The sequence below is a fragment of the Podarcis gaigeae genome (assembly GCF_964106915.1).
Source record: "Podarcis gaigeae genome assembly, chromosome: 1".
Taxonomy (NCBI): Eukaryota; Metazoa; Chordata; class Lepidosauria; order Squamata; family Lacertidae; genus Podarcis; species Podarcis gaigeae.
The window spans coordinates 4,750,221-4,762,895 of NC_139678.1; the positions used below are offsets into that span (position 1 = coordinate 4,750,221).

The 12,675-nt window shown below is 47.3% G+C and overlaps 1 protein-coding gene across 1 annotated transcript; it reads right to left on the minus strand.

Annotated features, from left to right (window-relative positions):
- Nucleotides 1–175: 175 nt before the first annotated feature.
- On the minus strand, nt 176–12,018 carry RTRAF (RNA transcription, translation and transport factor). Its single transcript, XM_083738307.1, has 8 exons — nt 11,832–12,018; nt 9,822–9,949; nt 8,544–8,643; nt 7,135–7,221; nt 6,580–6,668; nt 4,371–4,439; nt 2,263–2,311; nt 176–541 (listed from the first exon to the last, which is right to left on the minus strand). Exons 1-8 carry the CDS (start codon nt 11,890–11,892, stop codon nt 387–389), a joined length of 738 nt encoding a protein of 245 aa, XP_083594433.1. The 5' UTR covers nt 11,893–12,018; the 3' UTR covers nt 176–386.
- Nucleotides 12,019–12,675: the final 657 nt, after the last annotated feature.

A 12,675-nucleotide genomic window follows, 5' to 3' on the forward strand; every position in this document is an offset into this window, starting at 1 on the left:
TGTGTGTGTGTGTGTGTGTAAAAGGAACACTCCGCATTTGAGGTGGGGGCCTTGGAAATTCGGAGCATCACTTATCCCATGCAATACGCTCTCTGAGCACACTCCCTCGAAGTGGAGGGACTGTGGCAGCTCCTGTTGTTCTTGGCAGCCTCGCACTAAAGGATGACGGTTGGGATCGGTTTAATCCAAGCTTTTATTCACGTAAAGAAAAAAATGATATGGAGCGGATGTGCTGGCAGCTGCCCTTGTTTTCTTTCCAAACATGGCAGCCGTATCCTTTTTTTCTCAACTGCATGCGAGGTTCAGCTTGGAGGAGTTCCCCTAAGGGTGAGGCCAGCAGCAGCAGCAGCAGCAGCAGCTGGAGAGCCAGGAACCTGCCTGCTTGCTCATCTCCCCACCTTGCCCAGTCTGTGGTCAGTTTTTGGATCGGCGATAATCGCCTGGACCGCTACGATGGCTTCGTTGATCTTTGTCTGCAGCTCGCGGAGCTCTTCTATATGCAGGAGGCGGAGGATCTGGGCGGCTTCGTTCAGAACGGCATCTGGGGCGGAAGGGAAGAGGAAAAGGAAAGGGCTGATCAAGCTTTAGTTCGCCATTACCTTTGGAGCCGAGCCCTAAGTGCTTAAGCTCAGTCAGCTGCCCTGAAACTTTATTTCTTTCTTCCACAAGACAAGGGGGCTTGATGGTGCCTTGGGCCAAGAGCAGCTGAAGCAACCCTGAAGTCAGCCCTTGCATCAGTCTCTCTCGGGAGACGATGGAGGACGGCACCTTTGGGGGTGAAGGCAAACTGCAGGAAGGTTACAGAACTTGCTGTGGCTGTAAAGACCGATATGGGAGAGCCTTACAGACAAGGACATTAAGAGGAGCTTTGCTTATGGATCTAGCCAAAGGCCAGTCTAGGGCCGAATCCTGTTCTCACAGTGGCCAAGCAGGTGCCCCAATGGGAAGCTCGCAAGCAGGACCTGAGTGCAATAATGCTCTCCCCTCTGTTATTCCCAGCCACTGATATTCATCATCATAATTTATTATTTAGACCCCGCCCATCTGGCTGGGTTTCCCCAGCCACTCTGGGCACCTCCCAACAGAATGATAATAATAATAATAATAAAGTCATAAAACATAAGACATTAAAAACCTCCCTATTCAGAGGAATGGTGCCTCCGACAGTAGAGGGAACCCAACCATTGACAGCCTTATTCTTTTAAAGTCCTCCAACTCTGGCCATCTCTACCTCTTCCATAATTTAATTAGTGCTGTGTTAAGAAGTACCCTTCCATGCTAAGCTGGATTTCCACAAATTCTAGCACTGCCACAGAGCACCAGAGTGAACTAAAGCAACAACAACAACAACAACAATAATAATAATAATAGTTTTAATATTTATTCCCTGCCCATCTGGCTGGGTTGCCAGCTTGAGGCTGGGCGAAAATGGAAAGGCACACCTGGACGGACTGCAGGTCTTCTTTGGCTAGCAAAGGCCCCCTATCCCCTGGTGCCCAGCTCCCAAAAGACGGGCAGAGTGCCAGTGCAGCATCCCATGCCAAGAAGGCGAGTAAAATCTCAGGGGCTGAACTCTGGCTTGTGAACACGCCTCTCTAGGCCAGTGTCTCTCCACCAGTTGCAGGTGAACATAGTGGCATCTCCTTACTCCCATGCATTTGAGGTGCTGGGAGGGGCACTGATCCAACACTGGCAGAAAAGAGAAGGGCATCACACTCCTTTCTGGAACTAGCTATGCCATCACAAATCCAACACTGATTAGAGAGGTCTTCAGCTTGCCCTGCCTTGGGCAGAATGGGGGAAAAAGAAACGGGAAATATGCTCCCATTCCCTTGGGTTCCTATTTTCCCCATAAACTACCCTTTTCCCAGGTGTTCTGTGCCTCCAAAGGAGGGCTAACCCTGACCCACAGGACTACGGATTACGCCCTCCTTGAAGTGTTTTCTCCACTAATTTAACTGAAATAGTTTTAGTAAGTTACTCTCAAGGAGAGAGTATTTTCTCCCAAGTATGTAAGGAGGAGAGGAGGCTGGCGACTCGATGCGCCCTAACAGTTCTGATAACAGCAGGACACTGATTAAAATACAAATCCTGTTCGCAGCAGGGCAAGAGAAAGTGGGACATGCTTTGTGATGAGCTTACACACAACATGATGCTCATGCATCCAAACTTGCCCAGCATGCAAACCATGGGGTCTTCAAAGGATGTGCACAGAACACCCCCCCCAAAGAACATTTGCTGTATTGAAGCGCACTCTCTTACCTCCTGTGTCAAAGCCAAGAATGTGCTTGTCCAAGGTGACAGGCAAGCCCTTGGGGAAAGAAAAGGGAGAAAAGTGTTATGCCTTCTCTTCAACAAGTGAATTTATCCAAGTCATCAGATTTGGTGGTGTTGATTCCATTTACTCAACTCAAGTCCTGCAAATCCTAAAATAAGACGCTCCAGTTGCTTGCTACTTTGATGACCAGCATTTCCTCACTTCTGCTTCCAAAGATCTAGATCAAGGGAAGTAGTAGTGCCACTGTATTCTGCTCTGGTCAGACCTCACCTGGAGTACTGTGTCCAGTTCTGGGCACCCCAGTTCAAGAAGGACACTGACAAACTGGAATATGTCCAGAGGAGGGCAACCAAAATGGCCAGAAGCCTGGAAACGGAGCTGGGCATGTTTAGCCTGGAGAAGAGGAGGTTAAGGGGTGATATGATAGCCATGTTCAAATATATAAAAGGATGTCACATAGAGGAGGGAGAAAGGTGTTTTCTGCTGCTCCAGAGAAGCGGACACGGAGCAATGGATCCAAACTACAAGAAAGAAGATTCCACCTAAACATTAGGAAGAACTTCCTGACAATAAGAGCTGTTCGACAGTGGAATTTGCTGCCAAGGAGTGTGGTGGAGTCTCCTTCTTTGGAGGTCTTTAAGCAGAGGCTTGACAACCATATGTCAGGAGTGCTCTGATGGTGTTTCCTGCTTGGCAGGGGGTTGGACTCGATGGCCCTTGTGGTCTCTTCCAACTCTATGATTCTATGATTCTAAGATTTCAAGTCTCCCAACATGTGGTGGGCAGGATTGTGACCTCAGAAGCCAAGGCATTTGGAAAGGAAGCCGCTTAGAAGTTTAAATTAATTTATTCCACAAAGGGGCTGTTTGATGATTCCAGGTCTTTTAAGAACACAAGACAAGCCTACAGAATCAAATCCAAAGGTCTGTCAAGTCCAATGGCCTATTCTCACAGATGCCTTTTGGAAGTCTGCAAGCTGGACCTGAGAACAAGAGGGGATTTGTGATTTTTCCCACAGCTTTTAAGATACGGAAGCTAGATAGAGAGGACTTGCAAGTCAAAACACCACACGTACGTACCCCTATTTTTTACAAGTGCCATGTGCAATTTCATAGCAAGAAGCAAAAAACCCAACATCTTCCCCAATTAAAACCAGTTCCCATTTATCAGCTAATTTCCAGCTCATCTACTGCATCGGGCTCATAGCCTTCGCTGCTACCACCCAAGGATCACGGGTCTGGTGGTCTCAGGCAGGAGACAAGAGAAGAGCTCTGGCATTATTCTTGCACAGGGCAAGTTGCCACGAGGGAACCTGTCAAGTGAGATTAATCGGCAATGTGGTCTCTGAGCGCAGCCAGCTGTTCAGCAGCCACTGAGTTGCCTAGGAAGAATTTTATCAGCTGACCTCCACATACTCTGCCAGCAGCTGATCTCAGTAAGAGATGTTAAAACAGCAGAACACAGCGTGACTCTTCCCTCTCTGAATGCACTCTGCTGTGGGCTGCCTGCTGCGTCCCTGGTCTGACTATTTTCATGGATGCATTAATTCGAGCAATCCTTGTGTTCAATTACAGAACTACTGTATTTTCCCATCTGCAAGACACCCCCGTGTATAAGACCCAGATTTAAGAAAATGGGAGATGGCCCAGAGTATAAGAAGCCCCCTAATTTTTGACATTATTTTTAGGGGGGGACGACCTAATCTTATACACAAAAAAATACGGCATTTATTTAGCTCCACTGCTCTGGAGAGGCGCTGTGCCCATGGCACTCCTATGCAAATCCATGAGCTGCTAAAAGCAGCTTGTGGCACAGGAATTTCTGAGTGCCTTTAGCTCATTCACACCAACTATGTATAGGTGTAGAAGGCACCTCTCTGAAGAGACGTGCTTTTCATTTAAGGTAACTGTCATGTAATGTGGCTACTTCCGAAAGGCGGTCTTCTCTCTGCATCCTTTCCGCGCAGGATGGCCTGGGCTGTTGCTGGTTTCAGACCCTGCCAGCTTTATTAACGCAGAGGGATTTCAAGCCATTGAAAACTGGCCGTAATTGAGGCAAAGGGTTCACCGGCTGTACAGAGAGTTAGACATACCTCTTTGGACTGATTTGCCTTGGCGACAGCCTCCTGACTCAAGCGCTCCTGAACCAAGATGCGAATTGCCTGGGAAGGAAAAAGAAGGCGAAAGCCCATGTAAGTGCTGGAGGATCCCTCTGGCCCAGGTTGATCTGGAAGACCTTACAGAAGCCAGCATGACATACGGTGGCAAATGATGTGATGAGTTCAGGGCATATGGTGCCTAAACTGGCAGGGGCGAGGGAGATCCTTACTGTGAAGAACTTACACCAAAAAAAATTCAGTGGTGCTTTCCAAGATTGTGCCTTCCTAAGAGGTGGCCAACTTTTGTTTCAACTAGTATTTGAATACATTCCCTTTCCTTTCCCTCCACTTGGCTGATACTGATTCTGCAGTAGCTCTTGAGGGCAGAGATGGGAGTGAGGAAATAACGGGTGAGATTTTTCAGGCACAAAAGCTCTTGCCCCTTAAGCTGCTGCCTCTCAGGCCAAACAAGATGTCACAAACAGTAAACGTGCATTTTAAAAAATCCTGGTTGAGGTGACTGTGAGGTCCAAGCGGCGATGTACATTCACCCTTTCCCCACCTGCTGTATTTCCACATGTACCCAAAACCTACAGAGGGAAAACCAGCTTGCAGAGGGATGATTTAGAGTGTGGAAAAAATGTCAGTAATGGCACAATTTGGCCTCTTCTCTGCTCTAAACTACTCTCCCAGAACTGCTTTCCCCTAAACAAAGCAACCTCTAGGATTTAAACACACATTATCTGCATATAAATATTTAGGTTGGCCATACAGGCTAGGCCTCCACACAAGTGTGAATGGATAATTGAATGACCGTGGAGGCGCTGGGTACATCACCCATGCAGGTCCCACAGGCATAAATCACAACTATCAGATGGCTAAAGATGCGCTTGGATTCTGACAAACTCCTTTGGTTTTGTGCTGACTCGGACACCCTACACAAACCTCAGGACCTTAGCTGCATTTCAAAGTCTGCCGTTGCAACAAAGATGGGTTTTAAAGAACCGATGCCAGAAAAGAGAACTTCTGGTCATCAATTACTTCTGCCTGTGCCCAGTTTTCTGACATGGTCAACAAGCTCAGTTTTGCTTCTATCTCTTTCCATGGGGAAAAGGCAGCACCAAATATCAACAGAGAAATTGTGGCCATAGCACAACTAACCGCCGTACTTGTTTCCAAGGCTACCAAAGTTCCTCCAGGGACGCGTGTGGCACTGTGGGTTAAACCACAGAGCCTAGGACTTGCCAATCAAAAGGTCAGTGGTTCGAATCCCCGCGATGGGGTGAGCTCCCAATGCTCGGTCCCTGCTCCTGCCAACCTAGCAGTTCGAAAGCACGTCAAAGTGCAAGTAGATCAATAGGTACCGCTCCAGTGGGAAGGTAAACGGCATTTCCGTGCGCTGCTCTGGTTCGCCAGAAGTGACTAGTCATGCTGGCCACATGACCCGGAAGCTGTACACCTGCTCCCTCGGCCAATAAAGCGAGATGAGCGCCGCGACCCCAGAGTCGGTCACGACTGGACCTAATGGTCAGGGGTCCCTTTACCTTTATCTTTAGAGAGGCCAGGAGCCTCAATGCAAGGGCCACCCACCTCACAGCACACCTAGATTTAGCTGAAGCAGGAGCCAAGCCACAGCACATTTACTCCTGAGTAAGTCCCACAGAATGAAGCTGGCAGGGCTTACTTGTGAGTAAACACACTCTGGCCTGAGATGCACAACTCGGGAGTCAGTTACTTGGGAAACTTCTAAAGCTCTCTCTTAGATGAACTGCTCTTATGGCAGGAAGATTTTTTAAAATATATGTTAAAGCACCCCTTTCAATGACAGGATGGTAGCGTGAAGATCAACATTAGGAATGGTTTCCTAGCTTTAAATGCAGCTGGTAATTGGAATAAGTAATTATCCTGCCACTGAAAGGTGTGCAGGAGTAGGTAAAGAGAGGACTTTTGAAAGCATCAGTGATTCACGAAGGGTGAAGGACAGAGGCTGGACAATGTGCCCCACAAGTCTCCTTCCTCTTCAAAACCTCTCACCCCAAACTCATTCTAGGCTACCAATTAAAATAAAAAAAATAACACGCTTAGCATCTTTTTTGGGGGGAAGGAGAGTAGTCAGCAGGCTTGTACAAACCATTTAAAAAACCTCTTTTAATCTACTGCAGTTTGTATTTATGAAGAAAGAACAGGCTGCTAACGAGCTAACCTTGAGCATCACCAAATAGTCATCATGACGCTGGATCTGAAGGAGGTTCGCCAAAGCCATCACACCAGCCTTAAAGTCAGGGTTGTTTACTGTGGAAAAGCAGACGCACACAAGTTGATTCCCCTTGAAAATAGTAACAGCATGACATTTTCTTTGGAATTGCTTAATCCAGGTGCCACCATTTACAATAGCCTAATTTCATGCAGGTGGGGGAAGCCCGGAAGAAAGTGGAGATGGATGGAGCAATTGAAGGGATTGGTGGGGAGAGGATCTCCTGGTGCTTTTACCTTTTGGTAAACCTTTGGTAAACCTTTTGGCTTTTACCTTCTGGTGCTTTTGGTAAAAGCGATTTATCCCTTTCCTGGCAGCCAGGGGAAGGTGCGTGGGGAGAAAGATAGTCCCGCCCACTTTTGGCCCTGGCCCCTCCCACCGCTGGCTTCGGTCCCACCCACCGCCTGCATGCAACTCCTGAAAGATTACCACCCCCCAAGGGAATTTGGCCCTGGAGACCCTCCCTTGTTTCACGGCATGAAATACGGTGGCTTCTTCACTCACCATCCAGGTTGATGAGGGGTTCTGCATTTTTAGATGCATTGTCTGTGTTCTTAGCCCCCTCAGGCGTGGAGTCCTTATACTTGTCAGCTGTTGAAACAAAAGCCGTTCTGGCCCGTGAGTGACAAAGGGGTTTGAGAGGACTATGGATGAGCTAAAAATGAAAGGAAGCAGCCCCAGGCCAACAAAGGAAACAGGCACTGAACTATTCTTCTCCGTGAGAACAGCTTGTGCACAGAATGGCAGCAGCTGTCCGAGATGCCCGCAGCCTTCGCGTCAGAAGCCTGTCAATTGCTAATAAAAATGATGACACTTAAGTAGCAGCTGAACATGGAAAGAAAACAACAGATTTTCTGAACAATGCGGGAAACTGAGAAGCACTGCCCAAACGCAGGGAAACGTGAGGCCAAAACTATACATTTGGTGAAGAACCCGATGGGGGTATCAGCAAAGAGTTGCAAATTGGCAAAGTGGAGAACTGGCAGGCAGGCAAAGGGTATTTATGTGCCCTTAAAACTTTCCTCTACTCTGCTTGCTGTTCCTTGCAAACCTTGGGTTCTGTGGGCTGGCCAGGTTAAAAAAACACCAAAGGCAATAGCTGGGGTGGTGGTTTCAGAGAAAAAGCTATTGGGGGCAGAGAGAGAGTTAATGTTTTCCCCCTTGCAGCTATTTGACAGAGAGCCAGGCTCCCAATCCTGAATGTCTGTCACATGTAGTAACTGAGTGTGATAGAAAACTCAGGCTTGTGGATAATCAAGGGCAAAACTGTGAGTCAAAACTCTCTGGACTCTCAAGCCCACTTCTCTCAAGCCAATGTCCCACTGATGATGACAGAACTCAGGTGGCTTCCAAATTGATTTGTTCAAGATTACAGCCTTACACGACAGACTTATTCTGAACTGGAAGTTTGGGTGTGATTGAGCCTCTAGCTTCCGTGGCCTCGCTGATGCCTAGCGACTGAATCCTGCTAACTTCCAAGCAATATAGTCTCTCCGCATTCAGACTCCTTTATCTTTTAATGTCGCCTTGTGTGAGCTCCCTTCACCCTACACCTCTTGCAGCAATGGCACAAGATTCAACACTGTACGGGCAACTGAGAAAGTAAGAAAGAAAGCTTAAGCCGTAACAGAAGAGTTACAGCACAATCCGGGGCATTTCTCCCCAAGGCACGTTTTATTGAGATCAACGACACTCACTCTGAGGCAAGGTGTTGCCCTTTTAAAGACTCTAGCCTTGGAATGAAATAAAGGAGTATTCCCTTTATGCACCTTAAAAAACTACAGCCACAAATTAAGAGTAAATTACAGTGTTAATTGGCACGTGCTTTCTGGCCCAGCTTGAAAAACAGAACTGCAAAGGAAAGGGATCTATACTGCCTTTGAAGACAAGGGAGAGTGAAAAGTCAAACATACCATTGTCCCCATACTCAAGCCTAACTGCCAGTCCCAAAAGCCAGTCAATTGTTTCTTGTCGCTCTTGGATGTTGAAGGGACAATTCACATCTTTAAGGTACTGTGAAAAACAAGAAGATTGAACTAAGAACCTTCATAAGAAATTAGCAAACACTGCAGGTTTGTCTGGGAGAGCAGCTTCCCGGGCAATGGGCATCTTTGACTTGGAGGGTAGCACTAAGGAATTGAGGAGGGGGCAGAAATAGAAATTTGCTGCTGCTGCTGCTCCTCCTTGCCTGGGTAAACTTAACATTTATCCGTTTGTAAGGGCTCAACACACAAACTGCATACAAAAGCCACGCCCTTGCGTTGGGCCTGCAACAATTTGTCTGCAGCTAAACACGTCTGGCCAATGCAGAATGGGAGATCACTTGGGAACCTCATCTATGCCACCTTGAACTTCATCATGGATGAAAGGTGGGATATAAATCTAACACAGACAAAGGAAAAGCCCCTCAATGGCTACAAGCCGTGATGGGTATGTTCTACACTTGTTGTCAGAGGCAATAAATGCCTCTGAATATCAGCTGCTGGGAACTGCTAGAGGGAAGGGTGGTCTTGCATTTGGGTTTCCAATTGGGGCACCTGGCTGGCCACAGTGATGCTGGTCTTCAGGGGTCAGCAAACTTTTTCAGCAGGGGGCCGGTCCACTGTCCCTCAGACCTTGTGGGGGGCCAGACTATATATTGGGGGGGGGGATGAACGAACTCCTATGCCCCACAAATAACCCAGAGATGCATTTTAAATAAAAGCACACATTCCACTCATGTAAAAAACACGCTGATTCCTGGACCATTTGCGGGCCAGATTTAGAAGGCAATTGGGCCGGATCGGGCCCCCAGGCCTTAGTTGGTCTAGATCAGCGGATCTCAACCTGTAGGCCCCCAGATGTTGTTGGACTACAACTCCCATCATCCCTGAGCTCTGGCCTTGCTAGCTAGGGGTGATGGGAGTTGTAGTTCAACAACATCTGGGAACCCACGGGTTGAGAAAGGCTGGTCTAGATGGTCCCTTTTGCCTGATCCAGCACAGCTCTGCTTATGTTCTCAAATAAATGATGAATTGGGCATTTTGCCTCTGCAAAGCAAAGGAATGCAGAAGCACAAACATGGTCATGTGACATTGTTCACAGCAAAGGGTCTTGGGGCAGGAGCTGCGACTGACAGATCACACTGATAAGCACTTCCAGACCGGAAATAATAACTGTTAGCATCAACTAAAGTTTCAAGAAGTACTAACCTTTTCAAAGGACTTTGTCCATTCTGCAGCATTGTGGATGTTTCTCAGATTCCCTCTGTCTTCAATTTTGTAGTGTCTGATTTTCTGGTCTTCAAGCCAAACAATGAAGTTTCGAAATTCAGTTTCATCTGTGATAACAGATTAATAAAGTCACATTGATGATGTCAAAGTCTATCCCAAGTCATTGAATCCACACCAAAGCATTTATGCCACCACAGAGCTTTCCAAACTTTTCATGTCGGTGACACACTTTTTAGACAAGCATCATTTTGTAATTTAGTTTTATTAGCAAACTGGAGGTTAAAGTAACCCCTTTCCAGAAAAGCAGGGAGTGTTTGCGTGACACCCCTACACACAGCAGCTGACACACTTAACGTGTTGCGACACACAGTTTGGAAAGCTCTGGGCTGAAGGGTGAACTGCACAAGGAAAACAAAGCAGACTAATAGAGGGTGTACCAGAAGACCACTGAACACATTAAAAGAAAATGTATTTCATTTCATTTCTTCATTCATTTTATTTGTATGCTGCTTTTCCACCCAAAAATCATGTTCAAATTGGCTTACAACAAAGAAACAGGGATGCATTTCAAACAACACTACAAAAACAATTTCATATCATAGCAAAATAACACAGCAACAATTTCATAACCTAACAAAATAATAGCAAATATAACAACATACAAAAAACCCACATTCCAATACTATAATTATAGCATGCACCATCCAATAGCAATAATAATAATAACAATAATAATAATAATCTGTATCAGAGCACTTCCCTCGACCCACCACAGAGCGCACCACGTAGGGAAGTTAAGTTAAGCTAAGCAGATATATAAGATTGGAATGTGTAATTATTAAGATACAAAATTACAATCTCAATAATGAAGTTACAAAATAATAACAAGGAAGTCACGCACAGGTGGAGGGAAGACATAGAGCAAGAAATAAGAAATGGATAAAAGATGGTGCATAATGAAATGTGAAAATGTGAATTTACGAATATAATGTATATGTATCAATATGTAAAGATTTCATATATGTATTGCAACATTAATAATAAATTAAATAGATAATAATAATTATTATTATTGTCCAGGGCAGCTGTTTACCAGCTCCATCTGGTACGTAGGCTGAGACCCTACCTGCCTGCGGACTGTCTCGCCAGAGTGGTACGCGTTCTGGTTATCTCCCGCTTGGACTACTGCAATGCGCTCTATGTGGGGCTACCTTTGAAGGTGACCCGGAAACTACAACTGTAGTTTCCAGAATACTGTAATCCAGAATGCGGCAGCTAGACTGGTGACTGGGAGCGGCCTCCAAGACCATATAACCCCAGTCTTGAAAGACCTACACTGGCTCCCAGCACGTTTCCAAGCACAATTCAAAGTGTTGGTGCTGATCCTGAAAGCCCTTAAACGGCTTCAGTCCAGTATATCTGAAGGAGCATCTCCACCCCCATCGTCCTGCCTGGACACTGAGGTCCAGCGCTGAGGGCCTTCTGGCAGTTCCCTCCCTGTGAGAAGCAAAGCTACAGGGAACCAGGCAGAGGGCCTTTTTGGTAGTGGCACCCGCCCTGTGGAACGCCCTCCCACCAGATGTCAAAGAGGTTAACCTGACATTTAGAAGACATCTGAAGGCAGCCCTGTTTAGGGAAGCTTTCAATGTTTAATAGGTTATTGTATTTTAGTGTTTTGTTGGAAGCCGCCCAGAATGGGCGGGGTATAATAATAATAATAATAATAATAATAATAATAATAATAATAATAATAATAATAAATGTGCATGAATTGAGCACAGCACACGCGAGTCAAAGTAACGTGTGAACCGAGCTGGGATGGGGGCGGGGGGAGAGGAACAAGACCAAAGGCGCCAAGGGGCGTGGCCAAGACAGCCACGGGGCGGCGCTAAGGGGACCACGTGCGCACGCATGCGCGCTGCGGGGGCAAGCCTCCGGCCACGACGGAGAGGAAAGGCGCCGACGAGAGTTTGGGCCTAGCCGCCTCACCTCGGCAGTTGAACCCGGCCGGGTTGTGGTAGTCAAGCGCTGACAGCTTCCGCCGGAACATGGCGCCGCGCCTCGGGAGAGCCTCTGCCCGGCTCGGTTGCCGCCGCCGCCGCCGCCTCAGCGAAAAGCGCCTCAGTCGCTGCGAAGAAGACGGCGAGAGGCTGAGCGCGCCTGCGCAGCAGAGGGTGGAGTGGGCGGGGCTGCGAATGGGGGGGTTATAAACCCGCGGTGGCCAATCGGTGCTCGTGCCGAGCCGAGTGGGCGGGGCGAGCCGTAGGTGAGAATGGGCGCGACTTAAAGAGAGGAGGGGAAGCGACCAGGAAGGAGGCGCCGAAGACGTTGACTGACAGCCGCCCTGGCGTATAGAGGCGAGAGGCAGAGGAGGCTTGTGAGGAAGGAAAGGGATGCTGAGGAGGAAGGCGCCATAGACTTATAACGTGTAGAGGGAGGCGGAGGGCTGGATTCCGGGGCCAGTTCAAACTTTTTATTTTGCCAACCATAAAAATCAGTGGGGACAATAATGGGCTTGGGGGCAACAGTGATTGCTCTAAACAAAATGGTTTTGTTCAAAGGCTTTTTAGCCAGACGGAGGGCAACAGGAAGGACGAAAGCTTCCCCTGTTGAATATCCGCCTGCTGCCTAGATTTTTAAATGCAACGTTGGATTTTTCTTTTGTTTGCATGTGTTTCAAGAAATCCTGCTAACAGCATCTGGCTAGTGGGATGGAGTAAAGGATTTCCCTATTTTTCGAAAGAGGATATTCCACAGTTCAGGCCAGTGAAGATTTAAATCGATTTTTAAAAATCTGATCCATTTTCTAAAGTGAATTATTGGACAGGTGGAG